The sequence below is a fragment of the Acomys minous genome (assembly GCF_964271855.1).
Source record: "Acomys minous genome assembly, chromosome: 12".
In the NCBI taxonomy this organism is placed as follows: domain Eukaryota; kingdom Metazoa; phylum Chordata; class Mammalia; order Rodentia; family Muridae; genus Acomys; species Acomys minous.
In genome coordinates this window covers 112,340,240-112,366,675 of record NC_140493.1, presented here as the reverse complement: position 1 = coordinate 112,366,675, position 26,436 = coordinate 112,340,240, and the positions used below count along the sequence as shown (strand labels likewise).

Genomic DNA, 26,436 nt, shown 5'->3' with positions numbered 1-26,436 from the left:
TGAAAGATTCTTTTTTTTTTTTTCTCTTCGTTTGTTTGGTTTTTTGAGACAGGGCTTCTCTGTGTAGCCCTGGCTCCCCTGGAGCTCACTCTGTAGACCAGGCTGGCTCTGCCTCAGGAACTAAAGGGATTAAAGCGGTGGACTACAGAGCCAGGTGGGAGTGTCGGAGGCGGCGCACGCCTTTAATCCCAGCACTCGGGAGGCAGAGGCAGGCGGATCTCTGTGAGTTGGAGGCCCGCCTGGTCTACAGAGAGAGTTCCAGAAAAAAAAAAAAAAAACAAAAAACAAAAAACATAACGGCGGCATGAGCCACTGCCGTCCAAGTACGGGATTTTTTTTTTTTCTTTTTTAATTCATTTGAAGCGGGAAGATGCACTTTTTACAGAAGATTCATTTATTTTTGTACTTTATGTCTGTGAGTGCTCTGCTTTCATGAACACCAGAAGACGGCATCAGATCCCATTACGGATGGTTAGAAACCACATGTGGTTTCTGGGAATGGAACTCGGGATCTCTGGAAGAGCGGCTGGTGCTCTTAACTGCTGAGCCATCTCTCCAGCGGAAGATTCACTTTTTTTTTTTTTTTTTTTTTTATTTTTTTTGGTTTTTTGAGACAGGGTTTCTCTGTGTATCCCTGGCTGTCCTGGACTCACTTTGTAGACCAGGCTGGCCTTGAACTCACAGTGATCCGCCTGCCTCTGCCTCCCGAGTGCTAGGATTAAAGGCGTGCGCCACCACGCCCGGCTAAGATTCACTTTTAATACATATCTTCTGTTTTGTTTTTAGGGTTTGTTTTTTGGTTTTTCTAGACAGGGTTTCTCTGGGTAGCCCAGGCTGTCCTCAAACTCCGAGACCTACCCACTTCTGCCTCCCAAGTGTGGGAGTTAAAGGTGTGTGTCGCCACCACTGGGCTTAATCCAAACCTTTAATCTGGGCCACACCTGGTTGCAACCTACATAAAGGACATGGAAGAGCGAAGCTTTCTCTCTTTGCCTGTTTTACCCTCACCCACTGGCTAGTAGGCTTGGAGATCATCTACCTGTTCAGGATTCTGGTGTATACTGATGACCAGCCTAGACATCAGTTCTCAGATTTTCACTGGTAGGCCGCCGCTGTTGGGCTAGCTGGATCCCAGCCTGCAAGGTGCTGTGATAAATTCCATACATCTAATCTTATAAATAAGCAGGCCTGAAGACCTCGGCAGACACTGCGCCTCAGCAACACATCATGTGTTTAGAGATCTCGTGACCTTAGATCTGGCGAGCAGTATGTATGTCTCCTTTCGCAGAGAACACTGCCTATGAGACGTGTCCATGATGCTAAGAACCCTGGGAAGACTGTCGGGTAGTAAGTGGTCACGTAATAAGGTACCCCATCCCGCTGGGCGGCAGTGGTGCACAGCTTTTATCCCAGCACTCGGAAGGCAGAGGCAGGCAGATCTCTGTGAGTTCGAGGCCAACCTGGTCTACAAAGCCAAGTCCAGGACAGCCAAGATAACATAGAGAAACCCTGTCTCGAAAAACAAAAACAAAAGATACCCCTTCCATCTGTGTGATAGTCCCTCCTCAGTCTTTCTGCTACAAGCTTTGAGTTTGGAATCAAGTCCTACGACACACACTGAAGGACACTCTGTCAAACCCTTGGCTTGGATTCCTGAAACCAGTGTCACTGTGACAGGGCCCCAGTCCCTAGCACAAGTGACTCCATGATGGAAGCGCCATTTAGGCAGGAAAACACAGCACATAGACAGCACCACCTGCCAAAACTAAAACAAAGGCCTCATCCGTCAACGTGCATCATTTCAGGAAAGTCTCTGAATGTTCTAACCTTGCTTTTTGCTTTTTGGCTTCTGGAGTTCTGCTTCTGGCTAACTGTTGTTAACGGAAATATGTCGACCCAGGACATGGTTTTTTGTGCTTAGCTCACCCTGAGAAAGGCTCAGGGCTACACTGGGACCCCGAACACTCAGTGTAGTCACTAGCCAACTAGTAAAGACTTTCTTTCTTTCCTTTTGGTTTTTCAAGGGAGGGTTTCTCTGTGTGTAGCCTTGGCTGTTCTGGACTCACTTTGTAGACCAGGCTGGCCTCAAACTCACAGCAATCCACCTGCCTCTGCCTCCAGAGTGCTGGGATTAAAGGCGTGCGCCACCACCGCATGGCCGAGTAAAGACTTTTTGTCAGCTTAACCTGTATCTGAGCAGTCTTCTCTGGTGGACACCACACAAGAGTCACAAAGTACAAGACAAGGGAGTGGCCCAGTCTAGGGTAAAACACTGTCATGTGCAATATCTAAATCCTGATCCGAACTGGGCAGGCATGCTTTAAAAGCTACACAGTGAGCCAGGCAGTAGTGGCAAACACCTTTAATCCCCCTCCCCAAAGCTACACAAGTGACCTTGAGAATAAGTGGAGACCTTGAGCACCAATGTGCGTCAAGTGTGCACCAAGTGCATGCCTGGTGCTGGCGTTGCAGTTACCTGTATGGCCTAGGAAGCCAATAACTGATACAAGGAGGCTGTAGTGTATTTTAAAGCTGCAAGCACTATGCTGGGCAGGATCTAATCTACTAGTAAACTAAAATAAACTACTCTAATCCTATGGCCTCATAACCTACATATAGCCCCAACACCTGTCAATCTGATCCTCCTCGGGAGGCTTCTCTCCCCAACTGTCAACTCTCTAGTTCCCAGCTCCTCCAGTCTCCCTTGGAAGCCCTGCCTTCCACTGTCTGTCCTTCTGCCCAGCTGATTGGCTAAACAGCGCTTTATTGACAACTGCAACATCCACTCAAGGCATTCCTCCACAATTCCCCCTTTTAGTCTAATAAAAAGCCCCCTTACCTACACATTTATATTATTACACCAATATACAATATACACACATATACACAATAAACTACACACAGCAAGAAGACCCATGGAACAACCAGAAATTATATCAATATTACACTCATAGTGTTTTGCTGTCTTTAATCTCATCAGAGACTTGAGAAGGAATAAAATTAATTGCCTGAGAAGACAGGAAGTGCAGGTTAGCAGCTTCCAAAATGAAAAAATATGGCAGAGGCGGTTTGCTGCCTGAACAGTCACTCAAAACCCTCTAACGCGTTGGAGCATCATCTTCTGCCCTCTGGTCCAGTGTATCTGACAGACATATTTGTGAGGCAGGGACTGCTGAGGACTTGCCTACCCTGTCTTGCAGAGTTTGGCCGTCAACTCCACCTGCATCCAAGTTTGCCCATTTCAGGCAGAATTCTGTCTGTGGCAGAAAACAAGGACATTTTTGCCCAGGGCTGGTTTGCCACACCTGAAGCCATCTCCATAAGGAGGTTCCTCGATGCTCATTACCTTCTCTGAGGCAGGCTGGGTGTTGCTAGGAGTCAACCTGTCTCCTTTTCAAAGAATCCTCAAAACAATAAAAATATCTTTAAATGCCATATTCTGTAGGACTCTGAGGTTTTTGAAAACCTTATCTAGCCGGGCAGTGGTGGCACACGCCTTTAATCCCAGCACTCGGGAGGCAGAGGCAGGCGGATCGCTGTGAGTTCGAGGCCAGCCTGGTCTACAAAGTGAGTCCAGGACAGCCAAGGCTACACAGAGAAACCCTGTCTGAAAAAAAAAAGCCTTATCTAAATATTTTACCTTGTCTGTCTATTGAATCATGCCTGCCTATTAAACCTAGTATGTATATTCTCGTGATAAACATAGAGCAGTGATTGACATGAACATGAAACGATCAACTAAAAAATTAGCTTGTATTAATAATTATCCTAAACAGCCTACAGTAATATTTTCAAAATATTGGAAATAAACCCTGTATCATAATTGAGTTCTGTGAATACAATACCTCATATTAAGGTAGAAATATATGTATTTATATAAAATGTGTGTAAACAATAATCTTAAATTTGAATTCTATACCAATCTATCAAAATTAAAAATAACCGGGGGCTGGAGAGATGGCTCAGTGGTTAAAAGCACTGTCTGCTCTTCCAGAGGTCCTGAGTTCAATTTCCAGCAACCACACGGTGACTCACAATCATCTATAATGTGATCTAATGCCCTCTTCTGGCCTGCTGGTATACATGCAAATAGAGCATCATATACAATAAATAAATAAATCTAAAAAAAACTTAATAACAATTAAGGCCTTAAGTTGAAGAGTAGATTCAATAATCCACTTTTGGTCCTGTCATTCCTATATATTTCTAAAGATTTATTTATTTAATAGTATGTATACAGCGCTTTGCTTGCACATACACCTGAAAGCCAGATGAGGGCACCATATCACATTACAGATCGTTATGAGCCACCATGTGGATGCTGGGAACTGAACTCAGGACCTTTGGAAGAGCAGGCAGCGCTCTTAACCTCTGAGCCATCTCTCCAGCCCCATTCCTATATATTTCTATATTCCCCTTTCTTTCTTTTAAACCCCTACCTCCATACCTAAGAAAGAAAAGGAAAAGAGAGAAATTCCTGAGTCCAATCTCGTTTTTCTCTCAATAAGACCAATAATAACAACCAAGTTCCAATGAAAATAAAAATCCATAGTCCAAGAAAACAACCAAAACCTTACCCAACCCCCCTTAAGGGAAATGGGACATTTTTCTCTTCTTAAGGGTACCTCCGGCTGGTTTGGTACGGATAATACCTATGCAGGGGCCCAAATTAAATTTGGAAAATGGTTAAACAAGCTAGAGATAACATTTGTGGTCCAGTCTCTAAATGTTGAGAAATTCTAGGCTTAATAAAAGTCCTGTGTGGGACAGTCTGAAATGCTGAACCAGTTGTGATCAGAAGCCTTTCTGGAAGCTGTCCTGGGAGCTGTTCTGTTCTGACGAGGAGCAGCAACTGAGGCACTTGGGGCTGGAACATGAAGGCCGCGTGATGTCAGCGTCTCAGCATGCTGGAGGATGCATCCTGTCAGGTCTGATCCAGCGTCAGTGTCTGGTTCTTTTGTTCTGAAAAAATAATTTCTCACAAGCATTATACAGTCCTAAAACCACAAATGCGTGAGGTGTGCAGGTGGTGTTGGGTTTCCTAGGACTGGAGTTACAGACAGTTGTGAGCAACCATGTGGGTGCTGGGAATCAAATCCTGGTCTTCTGCGAGAGCAGGCGGTGTTCCTAACTGTTAGGTAGCTCTCTAACTCCATGTCCAGGAATTCTCAGTGGGTTCTCTAGGGGGATGAGAGCCGCGTGCTAGGAGATGCCTGTGGACATATCAGCAGAATTAATTAATTGTGAGAGCAAACCACAAAGTATTCACAAGCGCTGACCGCTGGGCTCAGTGGGAAAGCACTTGTCTGGTGTCGCCGAGGCCCAGTGTCCTGCCTACAGCTACAACAACAACAGAGTCTTGATCCTCCGTGAAAGGTGCCCAGGCACTTCTTGCACTGTTTTGACTCTTCCGTAGAGCTGGGCTTTTCCCCTTATAAGTTGAAGAGTGTGACGATCTCTCAGCAGATAGTGAACACAACTGGTCTGCAGAAGAAGATTGCGGATTTCCCTTCTTTCCTTTATTGACTGGACTTGAACAGGCACCGATTCTGTAGCTGTTAAAAAAAATGTTTTACAAAGAAAAAAAAATTAAAAAGAGGGAGCTCAGCCAGGCGTGGTGGTGCACACCTTTAATCCCAGCACTCGGGAGGCAGAGGCAGGCGGATCACTGAATTCGAGGCCAGCCTGGTCTATGAAGTGAGTTCAGGATATCCAAGGCTACACAGAGAAACCTTGCCTTGAAAAACCAAGAAAAAAGAAAAGAAAAAAAAAGAAAGAAAGAAAAGAAAAGAAGAGAAAGAAAAGGAAAAAGCACTGTTGCTTTTGCAGAGACCCTCTTGCTTCTGTCCCAGCACCCCTGTGGCTCACGACCTTCCCGAACTCCAGTTCCAGGGGCCCCATGACTTCTCCCATCCACGGGCACTGTTCATGCACATGGTGCACACACACACACTTACATACATTAAATAACTAATATTAGAAGTCCAGCTGGAGAGATGGTTCAGAGGTTAAAAGCACTGCCTCCTTTTCCAGAGGTCCTGAGTTCAATTCCCAGCGAGCACATGGTGGCTCACAACCATTTATAGATAGGATCTAATGCCCTCTTCTGTCCATGCAGGGAGAGTGCTATATACATTTAAAAAAAAAAAAAAAAGACAAGAAGTCCAGGAGCTGGAGAGATGGCTCAGTGGGTAAGGGCATTTACTGTTCATGCTGAGGTTCAGGACCCTCATGGTGGCTCACAGCCATCCACAGGCCGCAGGCTCACAAAAGGTGCACACACACACACACATACACACACACACACACACACACACACAGGCAAAACACTCATTCACATAAAATAAAATAAAAATAAGTAAGTCTGATCTAATTAAAAAAAAAAAAAAAAGTTCATGGTCGTCCTCAACTGTTTAGTGAGTTTGAGGTTAGCCAGGGCTGCATAGGAGCCTGTCTCCAAAAGTGGTGGCGCCCGCCTTTAATCCCAGCACTCAGAAGGCAGAGGCAGGTGGATCCCTGTCAGTTCGAGGTCAGCCTGGTCTACAAAGCGAGTCCAGGACAGCCAGTGCTACACAGAGAGACCCTGTCTCAAAACAAAACAAAACAAAAACAAAAACAAGAACAAGAAAGAAAGAAAAAGAAAAACAAACACGCAAAGATAGAGTTATGTTATTTCTTCTTCTTTGGAGCCCCCTCCTACTCTCAAGAATTCTTCCTCATTTTTCTTCTTAATAAATCTACTTTTGTTCAGCTGAAAGAATGGAACGAAGTAAGAAGAGTTGAGCCAGGCCAGGTGACACAGGCCTATAAAACAACAATAAGGAACCCCTCATGTGCCTTCCAGAGCCTCCCGGTACCCTTCCCCAGCGTGCTAAACCCAGAGGTTGCCTCAGGCCTTAGCTGTGATCCCCGAGGGGAAGCCCCTACCCTCCGCTCTCATGCAGCCCCTCCCCCATACTGTACTGACCCGACTGACAGACGCAGGTGCTTCAGAGGCGGGAGGTGGGCGTCCAGCATCCGCAGGCTCACTAGCCGTCCTGACAAGGGCTCTTTGTGGGATGCAGGGGTCAGATGTCCCTCTAGAAGGGGAACCAGCGTGCAGGGTGCTATTCCGGGGCTCTGATCGGGCTGTTTATTTATAGCACTGGGGAGGGGGGGAGGGTTCCCAACCCAGACAGCGGAGAGGCTGCCGTGCTGCAATGTCACTGTTAACACTGCCACTGCAGACAGCCGGCACCTGCCACTGCCGCAGAGGATAGAGGCCTCTCAGCCCGGGAGACGCGGAGGCGGAAGGGCAGCTGGGCCCTGTCTGAGGCTGGGAGGCAGAGAGCCCGATGGGTAGCACCATGGAGCCCCCGGGGGGTGCGTACCTGCACTTAGGCGCTGTGACGTCCCCGGTGGGTACAGCCCGAGTGCTGCAGCTGGCCTTCGGCTGTACCACGTTCAGTTTGGTTGCTCACCGAGGGGGTTTTGGGGGTGTCCAGGGCACTTTCTGCATGGCTGCTTGGGGCTTCTGTTTTGCCTTCTCAGTCCTGGTGGTAGCCTGTGAGTTCACGAGGCTCCACAGCTGCCTGCGCCTTTCCTGGGGCAACCTCACAGCAGCCTTCGCCATGCTGGCAACGCTGCTGTGTGCCACGGCCGCCGTCATCTACCCTCTGTATTTCACCCGGCTGGAGTGCCCACCTGAGCCTGCCGGATGCACGGCCAGAAACTTCCGCCTGGCAGCCAGCATCTTCGCCGGACTCCTCTTCCTGGCCTACGCTACCGAAGTGGCCCTGACTAGGGCACGGCCAGGTCAGGTCGCCAGCTACATGGCGACGGTGTCCGGCCTCCTCAAGATCGTCCAGGCCTTCGTGGCCTGCATCATCTTCGGGGCACTTGTCCATGAGAGTCGCTATGGGCGCTACATGGCCACACAGTGGTGTGTGGCTGTCTACAGCCTGTGCTTCATGGCCACAGTGGCTGTGGTGGCCCTAAGTGTGATAGGACACACCGAGGGCCTGGGGTGCCCGTTTGACCGCCTGGTGGTAGTGTATACCTTCTTGGCTGTGCTCCTGTACCTCAGTGCTGCAGTCATCTGGCCGGTCTTCTGTTTTGACCCCAAGTATGGAGAGCCAGGGCGGCCCTCCGACTGCCTCCGAGGCAGCTGCCCCTGGGACAGCCAGCTGGTGGTAGCCATCTTCACCTACGTCAACCTGCTGCTCTACGTGGCCGACCTCGCCTACTCCCAGAGGATCCGCTTCGTGCCCACCTTGTAGCCCGGCCAGTGAAGGCCCGTCCACCTCCTTGCTCTGGCTGAGAGCACCTACAGCTGACCAAGGTGAACGGAGACACAGAGGAACAAAAAAAAGGTTGGGGGTTTGTGCAGTTCGGCTCTTGGACATCTGAGTGAGGGGGAGGCAGAGGAAGGGCAGAGGGGCAGGAGGCCCCACACAGGGGAGAGGGAGGGCGGCTGATGGGCTCTCAACCCTCCTCTCCCTGCGTCTCAGCTTCCTGGCCATCCTTGGGCTCGGTGCTAGTCGCTGTACCAAATGGGCACTTTTTTGGAACATATGCCGGTGTGGTTCACTTTGCAGATGGGAGCAGGAAAGCTAAGTGAACTTCAAGAGGCGGGGCAGGATCAGGGTCTTGAGACAGCATTTAGCTGGGGTAACCCAAGTTAGAAATCGGGCAGTTCCCTGAGATTGAAATGGGTGAAAAACAAGCCAAGAGCACCAGGGCCAGGCCATTGGGAGGAATGTCGGAGCAGGAACCTCCTCCTTGCCTGAAGGGGAAGTTTCTAGAATCTTGGAAAGAGTCTCTTTTGGGATGGTTGCAGTTGCTTGTAAAGAAAGCCGGCAGCCAGGATGGGCCTCGCCTGTGTCTAAGCTCATCCTGATGGCCACAGCTATTTGAAACAGAGAAAAGACTGAGCCCTGGTTCCCAGGTCAGCACTGGAGTCACCGTGAAAAGAGGGTGGTCTCACAACAGTGAAGGGGCTTCTGCCCAGATGCCCAGTGTGGACTGTGACACAGAAGCATCCAGTAAGCCAGGCGTTCCCGAACACCAGGACTTGTTAACGATGTCGTCTCCACTCTAAAGCCAGCTTCCATGCAAGAGCCCAGACTGGACTATGCCTGGGAAGCACTTCAGCCCGTCAGCCGAGTGTCCCTCAGGTCCTCCAGCAGAAAATAAAAGGTGGATGGTCCTTTTCAACTGGCCTGCTGCCCTTTCTGGCTCACTTGAGTCCTCTCTGCTCAAAGGCACCACTGAAGCTGCCTCCTCATGGTATGCTTGGGAGAAAGCCCTAAACCAGGTCATAGTGAGGAAGGATTTGTCCTTTGGGGTCCTGGGATACAGGCAAGGCTGGGCCTCCTCTGGGCCTTCTGACCAAGGGACAAGTTAGGGTGGCTCAGAAGGCCAATGCCGGCTTATGCTCTGGCACCCAAAGGCCCATACTGAGGTTATCAAGTCCCAGGTCACAGGGTACTCTCTGGGCAGTGGGACTGAGAACATACAGATGTTGGGTCCTGAGCCTACCTGTGTGGTACTGTGTGGCCCGTGCTGACCAGCTGGAGAGGGCACGCTGGGTGAGCCAACACACTAAGTCTTCTACTCGGAAGGGGAGGTGTAGGTAGCTGCTGCATCTGCAGGTGCCTTGAACAATGAAACTATAGAGCAGCAGAGGAGACATGAGGAACCAAGGAGCAAGGGGGCATGTCAGCCACGTTCATCCTGTGTGGACAGCGGGCCTATCGGTTCTTTTTTAATTTATTAGTAGTCTACATGCATGGTGTACGTGTTACGGGGACAGCACAGTGCACGCACGGGTGGAGGTCAGAAGGCAGCTTTGTGGAGTTTCTGTTTCTTCTTCCTTACATGGGTTTGGGAGTCGAGTTGCTAGGCTTTCGAAGCAAGCTCTTTCCACACCAAGCCATGGCCACTGGCCCCTTTGGGGTTTTTTGTTCTGTTTTGTTTTGGCTTTTTTTTTTTGTGGCTTTTCTTCTCTCTCTCTCTCTCTCTCTCTCTCTCTCTCTCTCTTATTTATTTATTTTTTGAGACAGGGTTTCTCTGTGTAGCCTTGGCTGTCCTGGGCTCACTTTGTAGACCAGGCTAGCCTGGAACTCACATTGATCCACCTGCCTCTGCCTCCCAAGTGCTGGGATTAAAGGCATGTGGCACCACCGCCTGGCTTTTGAGTTTCACTGTTTTGCTTGCACGTATGTATGTGCACCTTGCATGGCTGGTGACTGAGGAGTTCAGAGGAAGTGTCCAATCCTCTAGAAAAGCATTCTGGGTTGTGTTGGCTGCCATATGGATGCTGGGGACAGAATCCAGGTCCTGTGCACCGCAGTCTTCAGCACTGAGCCATCTCTCTAACCCTGAGCATCTGAAATAGGGAGCTGAGGTTAGGAAACTGAACTTCTTGGCTTTGTGCGTAGGGTTGAGCTGTCAACTTGGCACAGGTTTCCCAGCCCTTTTCTTAGAGGTTGAGTATCAAACTGGCCATCCAGAAGTCACCACGGACGGGCCAGTCTCCTAGACCGAGTGGTCGTCATTATGGCCAAGGAGAACCTTGTATGCTGGAAACTTCCTAACAAACAGAACAGGAAAATAATAAGCAAGCCGCCTCTGATGGGAATCAGGGGCTGGGGTCCTAGAATCACGTGTGCTTCGACCGAGTGTAGGGGAGCCCAGACTGCTCTGCCGCAAGTGGGCCATGAGCACCTCCGGAGGTTGCGGATGCCCAGCGCACAGTATCCCTAAAAGCCCATGGTTGGAGATCTGGGGTACTGTAGAATGGAGGAGGTCCGGGATGAAGCGGGCCTGTTAGCTGCAGAAGGTGCCTAGCTTTCAAAAGAACCATTGCCACGAGACAACAGAGGAAGGAATTCGTGGCTGTTAGGGTATTGATGTGTATTCACAACTACCGCCCACTTCAGGGAGGGAGCAGGGGAGGCGCGGCAGCCCTGGCCCTGTAGGACGCAGCGCACCAGGTCCAGCTGCAGCCCTGGATTGGCTAGCTCTTGGAGGCCGCACAGCGCATTGGCTGAGGTAGAGCCGGGGCGGGGCCGGTGGACCCGGTGCCGCGTGGCGGGTGCGGAGGGCCCGGCCCTTGCGCGAGTAGTCGCACCCGGGTATCTCCGCTGTGGGTAGCAGGACTCCTAGAAGGAAGGCTTAGCGGGGGTGGGGACTCTGGGACCTAAGCTGGAGGCGCACCTAGAGCCTTGGTCGGTTCCGATTTCTCCCCTACAAGCAGTCTCCGGCGCTTGCGGCTCCCTGGGCCTTTCAACTGCTGGCCAGGCATTCTGGCTCTGGGCGGCGGGCGGTGCTGGTGGTGGTATGGGTCAACTTCCCAGCTCAGCCAGCCGAGGAGCAACATAGAAATTAAGCGGTCTGGGATAGGGGTGGGGGAGCGCCTGGCTGCCAGGAGCGCCAGACCTGGTACTAACCAGCAGACTCAGTTCGCAGCTGCCCTGCAGAGCCGGTGCCAGCTGTGAAGGCTGTGGGTGCGGGACCTCCAGACATGAGCGTGGGCTTCATCGGGGCAGGGCAGCTGGCCTTTGCCCTAGCCAAGGGCTTCACAGCCGCAGGTAGATTCCTCTGGAGCCAGGGAGGGTGCCAAGGTGGAGTGTCTGGGTTAGTGGCCTCAGTCCTTTGGGAAATGACACCTGCCGTTTGTTTGGGGTTGCTGCCCTAAAGTGGGTGATAGGCGTTTCTGCTGTCTCCTTCCTAGCAGTGTGGGGCAGAGAGCTTAGGACTAGCTCTGAGGGAAGAACTCTTTCCCCTACAGGTATTCTGGCTGCTCACAAGATAATGGCTAGCTCCCCAGACATGGACCAAGCCACAGTCTCTGCCCTCCGGGTAGGTGCCACGCGGAAGCAGGGAGAAAAGCCTGATCCTCTGTAGAATTAGGGTCTAGGGTTAGGTGTGCAGCGCAGCTTTCTGTGAGGGCCAGCGTGGGGCGTGAGAGAAGCAAACCTGCCTTGGGGAACTTGTAGGTTCGCTTTCCTGCCCTGTCGTGAATACAGCTGGTAGAGAGGGTGTGAGGCTGGTATGGGGTTACCTACCTAGATGGGGGTTCAAGGGGCCCTCCTGAAGGCCAGGCAGCGTGGAGATCAGGCAGTTGGCGAAAGATGGTGGTGAGTACGGTTTCTGTCTGCTATGGCTCAGCCAGGATTTCAGGCCAAGGATGGGGGGTGGGGGGCAGGCTCCCAGCCTGAGACCATCACCCACATCTGCAGGCAGGCAGCGGCAGAGAATGCAGCCATTGGCCCCGGAGGTAGGATGGGCCGGGCTGAGGTGTGCCTTTCCTACTTTAGAGGTGATACGTTCCAGAGTACAGTGCGTTTACCATTTCACCCAGCAGCCTTTGGGCTTCTCTACTCACAGGGCTCTCTCAGCTTTGTGGGCAGATGGTCCCTGAGGCAAGCTGAATCTCCTTGCACTCCTGCAGAGGATGGGGGTGAACCTGACACCCCACAACAGGGAGACTGTGCGCCACAGTGATGTGCTCTTCCTGGCTGTGAAACCACACATCATCCCCTTCATCCTGGATGAGATTGGCGCCAACATCGAGGACAGGCACATTGTGGTGTCCTGTGCGGCGGGGGTCACCATCAGCTCCATTGAGAAGGTGGGTACCGTGCTGTGGGCCAGACCAACAGGAATTAAGAGGGGAGTGGAGCTCTGCTCGGGGTGCCTGGCTTCTTCACCTGAGTTCTCACCTGTAGCAGCCCAGTGAGAACTCAGAAGGTCCTCAGCCGGGGAAGCAGGAGGTCCACACTTACGTCCATGCCTGGGATGAGGACAAATGGCCAACGCTGGAAACGGTAGAGCTGCTTTGTCTTCCAGAAGCTGACAGCGTTCCAGCCGGCTCCCAAAGTCATCCGCTGTATGACCAACACCCCAGTCGTGGTGCGGGAGGGCGTTACCGTGTACGCCACAGGCACGCATGCGCAGGTGGAGGACGGCAGGCTCGTGGAGCAGCTCATGGGCAGTGTGGGCTTCTGCACAGAGGTGGAGGAGGATCTGATCGACGCCGTTACAGGACTCAGTGGCAGCGGCCCTGCCTATGTGAGCACTGGAGCGGTGGGTGGCGGTCAGGGCTGTGGGTACCTCCGGCTCTGCTGCACCCTGCTCTGGGTCCCAGAGAAGAGGCTGGGGCAGTGGCTAAGAATGTGTTCCCCCCACAGGCTTTCACTGCCCTCGATGCGCTGGCGGACGGCGGCGTGAAAATGGGGCTTCCGAGGCGCCTGGCAGTCCGCCTCGGGGCCCAGGCCCTCCTGGTCAGTGTCTTGAGATACTTGTGGGAGCTGTTCCTTCCTAAACCCAAATTGGCATGCCGGGGGCACATGGGCAGAAGTCAACAGGTGCTTCGGTGGCTGTACTCCGGAGAGGTAGGTAGGTGCCCTACACGCGTCAATCTCTCTTTCTTGTCACAGGGGGCAGCCAAGATGTTACTAGACTCAGAACAGCATCCATGCCAGCTCAAGGACAACGTCTGCTCTCCTGGCGGGGCCACCATCCACGCTCTGCACGTGCTGGAGAGCGGGGGCTTTCGCTCGCTGCTTATCAATGCCGTGGAGGCCTCCTGCACCCGCACACGGTAGGTTTTGCTTTAAAGGCCTCAGTGGAGTCATTCACCTCGCGTCTGTCACCACTGCCTGCGCCCTGTCTCGGCCCTGGTCAGTATTTTGGAAACTTCAAGGTTTCTAGGTCACAATACGCTCTCTTTCATCGCCGCGTGAGAAGGGGTGTCTACACGTCTGTAGACCTCTAGTCCTGCAATGCCACCTCCACTCGCTTTCATTATGGGGGGGGGGGGCCTGGCCCAGTGCCTTAGCCACGTCCTTCCCCAGGGTAAGCAGGTTAGCTAAGACGGCAGCCTATCAGCAGCAAGACAGCCCGGTGACAGCTGAAAGAAACATGCCCAGTGTCCCTGAGTCAGTGTAAAGCAGAGCCAAGGCTGGCAGTCACTGCCCCAGGCTCAGGTCTACAGGGTAACCCACTAGCCTTTCCTGCTAGTGTCCGCCTTCTAGTGCCAATTCCTAGAGAAGTCTTGAGTGCAGGTCTGCCAGGCTTAGACACAGGGCCTATCATGATCCATAAAGGAGACAGAAGCAGGATCCTGCCACAAACTCACAAACGGGGCAGTTAAGAGTTCAGGGCTGAAAAAAAAAATTAAAAAAAAAAAAAAAAGAGTTCAGGGCTGGGAGCCCTAAGCCCTCTTGACGGTTGATACTGTTGCCAGGGTGACCCTGAGTGGTGTGAGAACTGCCCATGCAGCTGTATAGGCACGGGGAGGGTGGGGCAGAGGGGACCCCAGTTATAAAAGGCCCAGAAATGGGGTGCCGGCATAGCCACTGCCCACCAAAGCTGCTGCTGGAACTGTGGGTTCTGGGAGGAGGAGACACTCAAAGCCTGTGTCTCATTGCTTTTCTAGGGAGCTGCAGACTATGGCTGATCAGGAAACCGTTTCCCCCGCTGCAATTAAAAAAACTGTACTGGACAAAGTGAGGCTGGATTCCTCTGCTGGGGCCTCTCTGTCTTCTTCTGGCCCGCAACTGCCCTGCAGCCTGGTCCCAGCAGGCAAGGAATGATCTGTCTGGCCACCTCCTCCCTCCCTCCCTCTTTTTTAAAGCAGGGTCTTGCTATGTAGTCCAGGTTATCTTTGAACTCCTGACCCTCCACTCTAGTTTTCCAAGTGCTAGGATTGTGGTGAGTGTCAACAGGCCAGGCTTGCTGTCGCCAGGACAAGACCTGAATTTATGGGCTCTCATGTCAACCACCTCAAGTGCTCGGCACCTGCCTGACTCGGTTCTTCACTTCTTGCCTTGCTTGAAGCTTCTGCCCTGGTGCTCTCTAGCTCAAACCACACAGAATATCCCCATAGCAGCCCCTTGCCCAGGATAGCCCAAGCCTTGGTCAGCCGGGAAGAGGAACGCCCCTTACCTTGCCCAGGATAGCCCAAACCTCTTCAGGTTCCACTGGAGCCGAGGCCTGTGGGGTCTTCACTCTCCCTGGTTCCAAGGTCCGCTGCCTTAGCTGTGGCCCCATCCTGTGATCCACTCCCGGGGTCACTTGTCCTCTCTGTGAGGACCAGCTAGTCCCAGCACCCTGACCCTCGCTCCAGGGATTTAATCTTCTATTGGTGATCCCACTGGGCATCTGGGGAAGAACTCAGGGAGAGGGTGAAATCCAACTTGTTCCTGAACCGGCTTATCAAATACTGCTGTTTCCTATTCTTTGAGTTGAATAAAAAAAAAATTTTTTTCTCCAAAAGCTCCGATTTACCTATTTGTCACCTGTGGAAAGAGGCTTGCCTGTACAGTCGAGTGTAATACTGAGGGAGGAGTCAGTAACACGGGTCTCATAAAGCTGGCTATAGCCAGGCCCAGGGTCCCTCAGAGAGCAGAGGGCCTGTGTCACAACAAACCTGCCTGTAGACTGGCACCACAGGCAAGGCTAAGGCTTGGCATAGACTCAGTGAGGGGCACTGACCTCTTCAGCCCTACCCCTGTAGCCTGGCAGGTCCAGGCTGTGCAAGGTCAACGTCCTGCTGAGGAAGAGACCTTTGAGGGACATGCTGGAACTTTCCAGATGGACAGAATCAAGGACTATTACACAGAGAAACCCTGTCTTTAAAAAAAAAAAAAAAAGCAGCACCTGTTACTACTACCCAGCTTGGTTTTTGAAACAGTGTTTCTTTGTGTAGCCTTGGCTGTTCTGGACTTGCTTTGTAGAACAGGCTGGCCTCAAACTCACAGCGATCCACCTGACTCTGCCTCCTGAGTGCTGGGATTAAAGGCATGGACCACCACCACTCAGCATAGTGACAGACCTTTTTACAGAGGCAATAAATTGTCATGTTTCTTCAGTTAAATAGGGTTTCTATTGCTGCGATGCAACACCATGACCAAAAAGCAAGCTGGAGGGGAAAGGGTTTGTAGGCTCAGTTTTCTTTCTTTTTTTCCTTCTTTCTCCTCTTTTTTTTTTTTTTGGATCTTTTGAGACAGGGTTTCTCTGTGTAGCCTTGACTGTCCTGGACTCACTTTGTAGACCAGGCTGGCCTCAAACTCACAGCGATCCGCCTGCCTCTGCCTCCCGAGTGCTGGGATTAAAGGCGTGCGCCACCACGCCCAGCCCAACAAATATATTTTATTATGAACTTATTAACTGAGAGTACCTCACTTATAACCCGACTAACCTAAACAATAGGAAAAGAAGATTAAAGAATACAATAATGAAACTGTAAGGATATCAGTTCTGAGGAGCAATTATCCTGGCACAATCAGCAGGATTTCTTCTGCTGGAACCTGGAGCAACCAGAACCTGGCACCTCAGCTGAAGCCTGGAGCCCCGAAGCCTTCTCTCGAGTGGTTCTCTCTAGGAGGTCTCTAAGTGAACAGCCAAAAAGGGTTTATTTGGCTTAGGCTTCCACAGAAGGAAGCCAGGACAGGAACTCAAAACAGGGAAGGAACCCAGAGGCAGGAGCTGAGGCAGAGGCCATGGAGGGTGCTGCTCACTGGCTTGCTCCCCATGCCTTGCTCAGCCTGCTTTCTTATAGAACCCAGGACCTAGCCCAGGGGTGGCACCATCCACAACGGGGTGGTTTCTCTCCTATCAATAACTAATTAAGAAAGCCTCTTAGCAGGAGGAATGGCTCAGGGGTGCTCCCCGGAACCAGCAGTCACGGCTGAAGATGCAGAACACAAGGGTGCACCAGGCCTCTGACCTAATACTTTCAGTGTGTGTGTGTGTGTGTGTGTGTGTGTGTGTGTGTGTGTATTGGGCTGTGGATGTGGTCCAGTGACAGAGCATCTGCCTGGCATGTGTAATACACTGGGTTTGATCCCTAACACTGAAAAAACAAACAAACAAACAAACAAACAAACAGCCTTGAGGGCTTGCCAATCATGATGCATGCCTGGGCTCCCAGTTACTTTTTCCCCCCTCCCTCTTTTTTGAGACACTTGAGTCTATGGGGGGCCATTCCTATTCAAATCACCACAGGGTATAAGGACCAATTATCTGTACTCTGAGACTGGCTATACCCAGTAAGAGATAAAACCACTCTGCAAGCAAATACAATGTTTAGAACTACTTTCACCCCGACAGTGGTGGTGCAGGCCTTTAATCCCAGGACTTGGAGGCAGAGGACAGCCTGGCCTACAGAGCGAGTTCCAGGGCAGCCAAGGGTATGCAGAGAAACAGTGTCTCGACTCTCCCCCTTCCCCCCTAAAAAAAAAGTCAATATACTTTTGTGCGCAACCGTTGGCTGTCCTGGACTCACTTCTGTAGATCAGGCTTGGTTCGACCTCAGAGATCCGCCTGCCTCTGCCCCTGCCTCCCCCAGTGCTCGGAATAAAGGCGTGCGCCACCGCGACCAACTCATTTTTCTTCTTGTTACTTTGTTACTTCATTCTTGGAATTTCCAACAGCAGCGGGAAGTCTCCTCACAGAAAGAGTAGCTGCAGACGGCTCCCGAAGCACCGGGCAGAAAAGGCGGGGGAATGAAGGACTCTTAGCTATTGTGCACGCACGCATGCATGCAAGCTACCTGCGGAGTGAGAGTCCTCCGAACCCTAGCAGCCGCGTCCACTGTGCCAAATCTTCCCAACGGCAGCCAGGTTCCCGCGTGGGGGCGCTCGCCAGTGACCCCAGCGCCGAGGAGGCAGAGGCAGGAGCGTGGCCAGAAACCGAAAGCCGGAGGGTGTCGGCTGTACAGTGAAACATTGTATCCAAGAGAAATAGGTAACTGTCCCTAGACCTCGGTCCCACCTGGCGTGGAGATCTGGCGGGAGCTCGACCTATCAGAGTCAGGGAAGGGGAGGTGTGGGGTGGATCCTGAAAAGGCAAACCTCACTCAGAACCTACCCCGGCAGGCGCGTGGCCAACCGTGGCGAGCGCCCCGGGGAGGCTGGTCCCGCGAGACGTCGCCCGGGCGCGGCGGGCGTTGCCAAGGGCGACGGCGCGGGGCTGCGCAGGCGTGATGGGGGCGCGCTCGCCGCGCCTTTCCCTTTAAGCTCGGGCCAGCCGCGTCGCCGCTTCATGAATGGAGCCCACGTGACCAAACATCATGTGACGTCTGAGGAGCAGCGGCGGCGGCGGCGGCGGCGGCGGCGGATTGTGAGCCCGGTCCGGCCCGGCCTTCCCAGCGCGCTCGGCCCGGCCCGCACAGGCGGCCAGTCCCCTCTGAGCCCCCGGCCCGGACCCTTCGCGCGCGCCCCAGCCCCGCGCAGCCCCGGAGCGCGCGCGCGCGCGGCCCCGCCCCAGCCCCGCCTTGGCCCGCCCGGGCCCGCAGTGTGGTGAGTGCGCGGGGCGGGTGGCGGGGTGGCGGGGCCTGGCCTCGGGGTTGCGGCGCGTGCCTCGGTTTCCCCGCCTGCCGGGAGCCGGCTGCTCGTCGGTGCTACCCGAGAGCCGGGGGATCGGGCGACGGCGAGCAAGGCTTGGGGGCGGGCGGGCGGGTGGACGAGCGTGCGCGCGGTGGACTCCGGGCGCCCCGCGCGGGGGGCGCGACTTAAGGGCGAGGTCCGCGCGTCTGCCTGGGTCAGCGGGGTGCCCTCCCCCCCACCCCCCCGCACCGAGCTGCTGACTCATCAGGTGTCCGTCCGCCTCGGAGCGGGCGGGGTCGCGCGGGCCGGCGAGGGCGGCGGCGGCGGGGAGACCCCGCTGCGCGGCTTGGGCTCGCCACGCGCGTGCGAGCCCAGCGGAGACGTGCTGAGTCATCAGCATGAGGTCACTCGGTGCTCCTGCTGACGCTGGGCCGGGGCGGGGGGCCCGGGCCGGCTATCGGGCCGTCTGGGCGGGAGGCAGGGTTAGATCCGGGCGCTGAAGGTCGGGCTGGGACCCGGGGTCGTGTTTAAGTTTGACGGACCCGTGAGTTGGAGGCAGAGGCCCGGGAGGCGGCACGAAAGGGGCGCGCCGCAGGTTTCTCCCGGGGTGGAAGGTAAAACCCCAGGCTTGCGCATCCCTCCCGGGCTCTTGGGTTCCTGGCCCGGCTCCCACGCCTGGGGCAGTTCCCCAAACTGGGAGTCCGACGGGTGTACGCGGAGGGGGAGGAGCTTAGGTGGGCCGAGCCAGCTAGTCTGGAAGCAAGCTTTCCTCCTGAGTGACCCTGGATGGCCAGGCTGCGTTGGCCCTGGACAGAAAAGAGCGGGAGGCACGGGAGAAGGGCGTGTGGCGTGAAGGGAGCTGGAGGAGCTCTTAACCAGCTAATGGGAGGAAAGAGCGGAGATCTAGGCAGCCGGTGGAAGTTTTAAGGTGCAAGCACGGGGTGGAGAATGTAGTTCTGTTTGCCCCAACATTATACCTGTCAGAAGAGCTTGGGGTCCCACTGTTGCCTGAAGTTGTGTGTCCTTTTGTGTGCCTGACCTGGTGGCTGGGGACTCGGGGAGTGACAGCCTGTGTGGAGGTGTGGCCTCCACCTTTGCATGGCTGTGTGGATATTCACTGACTTCTCTTGTTGTGAAGGTTCTGGAATTCGGTTCTGTATTGCTTTTCTTGCCCCGGTTCTCAGTGGCTAGCTTAGGCTTTCCCTTGTGCTTAGGGTGTCCCTCAACGCTTAGTACCCTGAGCCCGGGGCCGCGCGGGGGGGGGGGGGCGGGGGTGGGGGCGGGGCGGGCTTTACGCCCTATGAAAATTCAAGGTCCCAGGAAAAGTTTTAAGCTCTGGAGTCACTATGCTTAAGTGAACGTTAAGTTCTTTTCAGATAATGTCAGTATCTGAGGGAGGGGACGCGTAAGTCGGCGCCTCCTGCCCTAGAGTTCATAGGCGAGGTTGAGCCTGTGCGTGGCGCAGAGTCCCTTGGTGCCTTGTGACTATCCATAACTGTCAGTACTTGGAGGAGGGCTGAGTTGGGGGTCAGCTGGTCTTGATAAGCTTTTCTGTCCCCCAAAACTGTCTGTCTCGTCACTGTGTGTCCCTAGATTGGCACAAGCCAGGCAGGCAGCTCTGGCTCTGCTGACACCTGCCCTTCCCTTCCCCCTTAAGCATACATATGAGTCTACACAAGCATATTTGCGCGCGCACACGCACACACGCACACACACACACACACACACACACCTTTGATCAGGAGGCAATTGGCTGCACTTGTGCTGAGTACAGGCCTTTGGTAGAGGGTAAAATCTGTTGAGGAGGCACTTTTCAGCTCCCAGCCGCCTCTCTGCTCTTTTCTGTGCGATCTCAGGAAGTCACCGTTTTTGGGCTCAGCAGTCTGTGTGAGGGAAGCTCCGGCTAGGGCTGCCTCCCTCACCTCAGACTTATGCTTCTGGCCTGGGGGCCAACCTGCAAGATGGATCCCTTCAAGCCCCTAGTTCTGACTAACAGCTTCCTCTTTGATGCAGCAGGACTGTTGCCTCTGAAAATGCTCTTAATCTAATGCTGTGGAAGTGTCTCTGGTGTCTGTGCTTTGTGTTTGCATGTAGCCTGCCCCTCGCTGAAGGCTAGTGGTAGGGCCTCTCTTCTAGGGAGAGCATTAAGCCTTTGCCTCCCTGGCTCACACTTCAGATCTTGTGATAATTACAAGAACACACAAACACACACACACACACACACACACACACTCCAGCACACCTCAGCTTCCTCTGAAGGAGACTGTAACAACCTCACCTGTGGCTCCTTTATTTGCCTGCATTTACTCTTTATCCGTGGGATTGGTGGGTGTTGGCCTAAGGTATACAAAAGTGTCCTTGGCACAGCTTTAGAAAGCTGAAGACGGGACTGCCTGCCAGAGGGGCCGCCAACTTCAGGAGGTAGTAGCCGTTTTTGCTGTTGTTGTCGCCTGGCCCTGTGGTCACTGACCCTAGTCAGAAAGCCAGAGACCAGCCAGTGACCCAAAGGGCCTGCCTCTTGCCTGCTCCCAACTAACAGTGCCCTTCCTCTGCTAATTGTGGGGGCCCTTGTGAAACACACCCCGTGTGGGGTGGGGCAGAGCGCAGGATGCTGCAACCAAGCCACAGGATGGTTACTCCATCTGTAGAGGAGGTGTACGGGAGGCCTGGAGGGGCCTGGGCTCAGCACACCCCCCTACCCACCCACCCTGATTGCCTGCGACCTGGAAGGTGAGAGAATTCCCAGTCAGCCAGTAAGAACAGACCTGGTCCCCCTCCAGAGTGAGGTAGGAAGCAACCCCCTAAGCCCTAGAGGGAGAAGGTGTTCTTTTGTCCCCGGCCAGCTTAGGACCCTGGAGTGCATGGTCCCTGACTGACCCTTGGCTTGCTGTCTGTCCCAGTAGTGAGTCGCCTGGGGAACTGTTGGCTGGCCTCAGGAACGGGAGAGCGGCTCAGGAAGGGAGGGAGGAGATGTGCTGAGTCAGCGTGACTCGCCAGGAACAGTGTGCTCTGGGGCAGCACTGGGGTTATTTTTAAAGCTCCGCTTCCTTCTAGGCTTGCCCCTCCTGCAGCCCAGACCTTCTAATCTCTCTCTCTCTCTCTCTCTCTCTCTCTCTCTCTCTCTCTCTCTCTCTCTCTCTCTCCCCCCCTCCCTTTGTCTTTTACCTCCTGGCTGGTTCTTCTCTGGGGGAAAAAAATCTCCCTGGGCTCCCTCCTGGCTCTCCAGGGATAGGAGGGCCTTTTGACACAGCCCAGCTCGTGGGGTCAGGTGAGGGGCAAGGGTTTGTGGGCTGAGCGCCCGGGTGCAAGCTTCCTGTTGGGGGTATAAAGGAGTCTACAGGGTCCTGACCTCTGCTCTGTGTCTTGCAGAGTCCCTGCTCACTGTGCCCCCCCGGGTTATGACGACCCCCAATAAAGGAAGCAAGGCCTTAAAGGTGAGTGGAGAGGCTGGGGTCGGGCCGCGGGCGGCGGGGTGGGCGTTCCCGCTGTGCTGTGACCCTGGGTGCTGTGCCGCTCCAGGTGAAGCGGGAGCCGGGCGAGAATGGCACCAGCTTGACCGATGAAGAGCTGGTGACCATGTCGGTGCGAGAGCTGAACCAGCACCTGCGAGGCCTGTCCAAGGAAGAGATCATCCAGCTGAAGCAACGGCGGCGCACGCTCAAGAACCGCGGCTACGCGGCCAGCTGCCGGGTGAAGCGGGTGACCCAGAAGGAGGAGCTTGAGAGGCAGAAGGCGGAGCTCCAGCAGGAAGTGGAGAAGCTGGCCTCGGAGAACGCCAGCATGAAGCTGGAGCTGGACGCGCTGCGCTCCAAGTATGAGGCCCTGCAGAACTTTGCCAGGACCGTGGCCCGCAGTCCTGTGGCCCCTGCGCGGGGTCCCCTTGCCGCTGGCCTGGGGCCCTTGGTGCCTGGCAAGGTGGCCGCCACCAGTGTCATCACAATAGTAAAGTCCAAGACAGATGCTCGGTCATAGGGACACGTGCAATTGCCAGGCAGGTCTTTGAGGGGCCACTAGGTGTGTGGCAGAGTTGGCAGCCCTGTCCCTCTTCCTTTCCTCTCCCCCTTCTTTTCTCCTTCCCTTCCCTTCCCCTGTGCCTCCCCCAACCCCCACCCCGTTTCCTTCCCTGCAAAGCACAACCTGCACCCAGGGGCACCGGGCTGAGCCCCTGTGACATCATCACCCTTGTCGTCACGCCTGTGTTTTGTACGTTGGGATCGGTCAGTTCAGCAGTGATGTTGGGTTGCCCCAACCCCCTTGTACCAAGGCTGTGCGGGCTGGGGGTCCAGAGTGGGCACTGAGGTGGGAAGGAAGTGCACTGGGCTTAGGTCTGCCCTTCCTCCCTGGTGGCCTGCCCGTCTGCGGTGGGCGGGAGAGCTTTCTTTTCTCTCGGCGTGGTCCACGGGCTCAGCCCTGAACAGCGTTTAGGCCCCGCGTGGGCAGGCCACCAGCCTGGGGTCTGGGGCAGAACCGTGGTGCTGGAGCCTGGCACAGTGCACTGGAGAAGACCAAATCGCCGCTTCTAAGTGTGGCTGGAAGATGTGTCAGTGTGTCCTGCGATGGGTCCGGTGTCACTGTTTACATGACCTATTTGTGTGGTTATATAGCCCTTTATTTAAAAGAGAAGTTCCTTTTACGAAGTTATTAAATTATATGTTTAAGAGCTAAAAAGAAAAAAAAAGCTGCAGAGTATTTATAAAATTGTCTTAAAAAATAAACAACAAAAACATTTGACCGTATAAATGGAAAAGGGAAGAAAGGTATAGTAGAAACTTTGCTAGTTTAAAAAAAAAAAAGCCCTTTCTTGTAAACTTGGGGACAGCTCTGTGGCTGTTGGAGTTTAGTTTTTATACACAGAGTTATCAGACATTACTTATAAAACTTAGTTTAAAAAAAGAAAAAAAAAAGAAAAAAAAAGCCAAGCTGCAAGCCTGCCAGAGGCTGCTATCTTTCGTATCTCTTTTGCAATTGTACCGAAAGTGACTTACTCCTTTGCCCTTTCCTGCTTCCGTCTTGCCGGTGCCGTGGTGTCGTCCGTGCCTGGTGAGGTTTTGTGCAGCCGTAAAGTGCTGGTGCTTCTGGTGACCTTTGACCTGTGGCTGTCCCTGTGTTCTCTCTGTGTGTGTGTGTGTGTGTGTTTTGGATTTTGTTGTGGTTTTGCTTTTGGCTTGCTGGACCTGGGTTGGGCTAGGGTTCCAGGCAGAGCTCGCTCGCTGCGCTGGAGCACAGGAGACCGCCCGCCGGCCCCCATTCTCCTGCACGCTCCGTCCCTCTGAGCCTCGGCTTCGCATGTGGGTCTAGGGCAGAGGAAGCGAGATTGGAAGCTACCTTGGGCTCCCATGCTGCTCCCACATGTACCACCTCCGGCCCTGGGTGGTGACATTGCAGGGACCAGGAGTCACTGTGGCCTACCTGTCCCCGGCCGTCTTCCTCCTGGCCTCTGCTTAGTTCCTGGGGGCTTCATTTGGGGCCTTGGCTAGGCCGCCCCAGGGCCTACCTTGTGGGTTGGGAGTGCTGTCACCCACCTATTCCTGAAATCCCATCCTGTGGGGCATTGTTTCCCAGGCAGGTTGGTCAGGGGCCCTGCTTGGGGCAACCCATTCTCCCCTGCGTCACTGTGAGAGCCTGGAGGCCTCCACCATTGTGGGACAAGGGCTTTGGCTCCAGGGCCAGGTCTGTGTCTTCCCCACTGTCTGCAGCTCTTGGCTTTGGGCCCTTATTTGGCCTCCCTTCGGGATCTGTGTCTTCCAGGGATCCGCTGTTTGACTTGGAGGTGCTCCTTCCTCTGCAGGGTCCAAGCCTGCCGCCTCAGCCAGCTGTGCAGTGGAGGGTGCCCTCCTTCCAGACTCGGCTCAGGGAGCTCCTCAGAGGCGGGTGCCCACCTGTAAGGGGCTATATCCCTGTCTGGTCACATGACCCTTGGCTCCTTTCTGACATTGCTGGTGTCTTCTCTGGGGGCCCTGGATCCCTGAAAAGCACAGAAATGTGAGCTGGTAAAAGGAAAGGCTGGCCTGATAGGCCGTTACCTCATTAGGCAGCAGGATTTTTACTCGGTCTGATACAGGATGCCGTGCTCTGGGGGCAGGATCTCTGCCAGCCCTGGCGTTTTGGCTTCTTTGGCTCAAGGTGCTCAGACACAACCATTGATGCCTGAGTCAGATGTGAGTGCAAGTCCGGACTGTTGGTTGTAAGTTACCAGGTGACCTCATCCCCTCCCTTTGGTTCTCTAAGTGGCGTCCAGATGACTTGCTGGTTCTGACTGTGGCAGCAGAACCGGACTGCATCGTGCCCGTGCCTAGAGGGACGGGCTTCCCAAGTTCTCTGGTCCTGACGGGGTGGTAGTGTATAACTGAGCATGGCCCTCCCTGTGCCTAGCTCCAGCCTGCTGGGAGGGTGAGGAAGAGGAGGCTGAAGCTGGGCTCTGTGGAACAGTCCCTGTTGATCCGGCCCTGTGGCGCCCACCTTGTCCCTTCACCTTGATTTCTTGACAGTAAATCCTGTGTCTAGTTGTGACTGTTGGCTGTTTTTCTGATCATTGTTAATTCCGTTTTCCTACTGTGAGGCTGTTGTGTTTGACTTTGACACAGCAAATGGAGAGCTTTGGCTGAGGCCAGGTCTCCCAAACTTCTCCGCCAAGTAAACCGTAATGTGCACCTCCCCTCCTACCTTGACTTTGCCTGACCTTCCTTCCTTGGACATGGACACTCGAATTTCAGAGAGAAACCCCAGTGAGATGGGTCAGTTTTCTCTAAGCATCGTCCTAGAGAGCCTTCCTCTCCAGTGTGTCTGGCTGCTAACCTGGGTGTTGTACCATCGGTGCAGGGGCTCCATGGCAACGCTGAGGCAGTTATTCTGGGTTCACGGTTACCAGGATTCCGCAGGCTGTCTCAGCCCAGCACTCGGGTCTGTGTGTACTCTGTTTGTTAGCAGCGGCCTTGGTGCCCAGTGCCAGAGTTTGTAGTTCTGACGAACTATAGCCCACTTTGAGATGGTGAGGCCACTTCCCTGCTGCCTCCTTTCTCTGGGGTGGCCACTTGGCCAAAGCTCCCGTCCACAGCTGGGATGTCTGAGCCACAGCCTGCTGCACTGTTTCCGCTCTGGGATCTTCTGAGTTACTTTTTTAGGCTGTGGTTTAGTGAAAGGAACCAACACATTAACGATTCTTTTTCCCCCAGAAGCCACTGAAAATAATTCTTGGCATGTTTTCTCGTTCCTGTTGGCTGCCTGGTTTGGGAGCAGTTGGAGAAGAGGACAGAATCAGTACCACGCAGAGGCACGGATGGGCCAGGGCTGCTCACAGCCTGCGCCGTTCTGGCGTGTGTCCTGGGCATGTGCTCTACCTGCTGGACCAGCTGTACGCGTTTCTACCCTGCCCCTACAGCAGCAGCATTAATAGCACGGGTGTCTCTGGAAGTCTGAGGTGGAGTGTTCTGGAAATTGTCCCTGATAGAATCCCCTGTTCCTGTGACCCCAGTCGGGCTTGTGGTCCCTCCAGCAACTTCATGCCCCAGCCCTGCATTTCCTCCCATCCTCTCTATCCGCCAGTCCCTGAAGCCTTTAACCAAATGGGTTCAGAAGAAAGCCTTCTCCTGGCAACTTAGGGCAACAGGACAAGGGCTACTGTGTGTCCAGCTCTGTTGGTCTCCTGGTGCTGAGAGGGGTGTCCAAGCAGAGTTGATCAGCCCCTGCCTGCCCTGCAGGGCTGAAGCCAGGGGGGAGGTTAGCAGAGAGTACCCTAAAAGGAGTGTGGGGGTCCTTAAAGATCTGAGGAGGGGCTGGGGTGTGGCTGCAAGATGAGAGACCCTGTCTCCTGCACCTGGGTAGGGCCGTCGGAGATCTGGCTGCAAGGTGAGGTGGACGTTCGCATCGGTGTAGAGCGATCAGTCGCCTGGCCTCAGCAGGCAGCAGCCTAGGTGCCCACCTGTGCCCTGCGCAGTATTTATTGCTAAATTATTGTCCAGGAGGGGCGGCGCTGGGCCTGGCCCCTCGGGTATTTATTGCTGTACATAGTGTATGTTTGTGATATATAAGGTTTTCTTTATTTTGTATATGATCAATAAACGCCTTTTAAAGAGATCCGACTGTTGTTTCTTTGAAACGGGAGGCAGAGGAGTTGAAACCA

At 54.0% G+C, this 26,436-nt stretch overlaps 3 protein-coding genes and 2 long non-coding RNA genes across 10 annotated transcripts in view; 3 read left to right on the top strand and 2 right to left on the bottom strand.

Moving 5' to 3' along the window:
- Positions 1–4,203: 4,203 nt before the first annotated feature.
- On the bottom strand, positions 4,204–7,076 carry LOC311609792. The gene is made up of 2 exons (XR_014783499.1): positions 6,977–7,076; positions 4,204–5,555 (listed from the first exon to the last, which is right to left on the bottom strand). It is a non-coding gene; the product is annotated as an uncharacterized lncRNA (long non-coding RNA).
- Positions 7,077–7,100: 24 nt separating this feature from the next.
- On the top strand, positions 7,101–11,018 carry MYADML2 (myeloid associated differentiation marker like 2). Its single transcript, XM_084803139.1, has one exon. The coding sequence runs from the start codon at positions 7,335–7,337 to the stop codon at positions 8,256–8,258; it is 924 nt and encodes a 307-aa protein (XP_084659265.1). The 5' UTR covers positions 7,101–7,334; the 3' UTR covers positions 8,259–11,018.
- Positions 11,019–11,034: 16 nt separating this feature from the next.
- PYCR1 (pyrroline-5-carboxylate reductase 1) lies at positions 11,035–15,264 on the top strand. Of its 2 annotated transcripts, none has more exons than XM_084803137.1 (8): positions 11,035–11,117; positions 11,445–11,573; positions 11,774–11,844; positions 12,437–12,616; positions 12,835–13,056; positions 13,176–13,268; positions 13,425–13,588; positions 14,426–15,264. In XM_084803137.1, exons 2-8 carry the CDS (start codon positions 11,507–11,509, stop codon positions 14,580–14,582), a joined length of 954 nt encoding a protein of 317 aa, XP_084659263.1. In that variant the 5' UTR covers positions 11,035–11,117; positions 11,445–11,506; the 3' UTR covers positions 14,583–15,264. The 2 variants fall into 2 exon arrangements, with proteins under 2 accessions (XP_084659263.1, XP_084659264.1); XM_084803138.1 differs by having other exon boundaries at positions 11,046–11,128.
- Positions 15,265–18,138: 2,874 nt separating this feature from the next.
- MAFG (MAF bZIP transcription factor G) lies at positions 18,139–26,390 on the top strand. Of its 5 annotated transcripts, none has more exons than XM_084803149.1 (3): positions 18,139–18,290; positions 21,687–21,751; positions 21,837–26,390. In XM_084803149.1, the coding sequence occupies exons 2-3, from the start codon at positions 21,716–21,718 to the stop codon at positions 22,287–22,289; spliced, it is 489 nt and encodes a 162-aa protein (XP_084659275.1). In that variant the 5' UTR covers positions 18,139–18,290; positions 21,687–21,715; the 3' UTR covers positions 22,290–26,390. The 5 variants fall into 5 exon arrangements, with proteins under 5 accessions (XP_084659275.1, XP_084659279.1, XP_084659278.1 ...); XM_084803153.1 differs by lacking the exon at positions 18,139–18,290 and adding an exon at positions 18,458–18,720; XM_084803152.1 differs by lacking the exon at positions 18,139–18,290 and adding an exon at positions 18,735–18,931.
- LOC311609793 overlaps positions 19,904–26,436 on the bottom strand; it is a 119,014-nt gene continuing 112,481 nt past the window's right edge. The window contains exon 2 of the long non-coding RNA XR_014783500.1: positions 19,904–20,049. This is a non-coding gene — a long non-coding RNA (uncharacterized lncRNA). The remainder of the gene's footprint in view (positions 20,050–26,436) is intronic.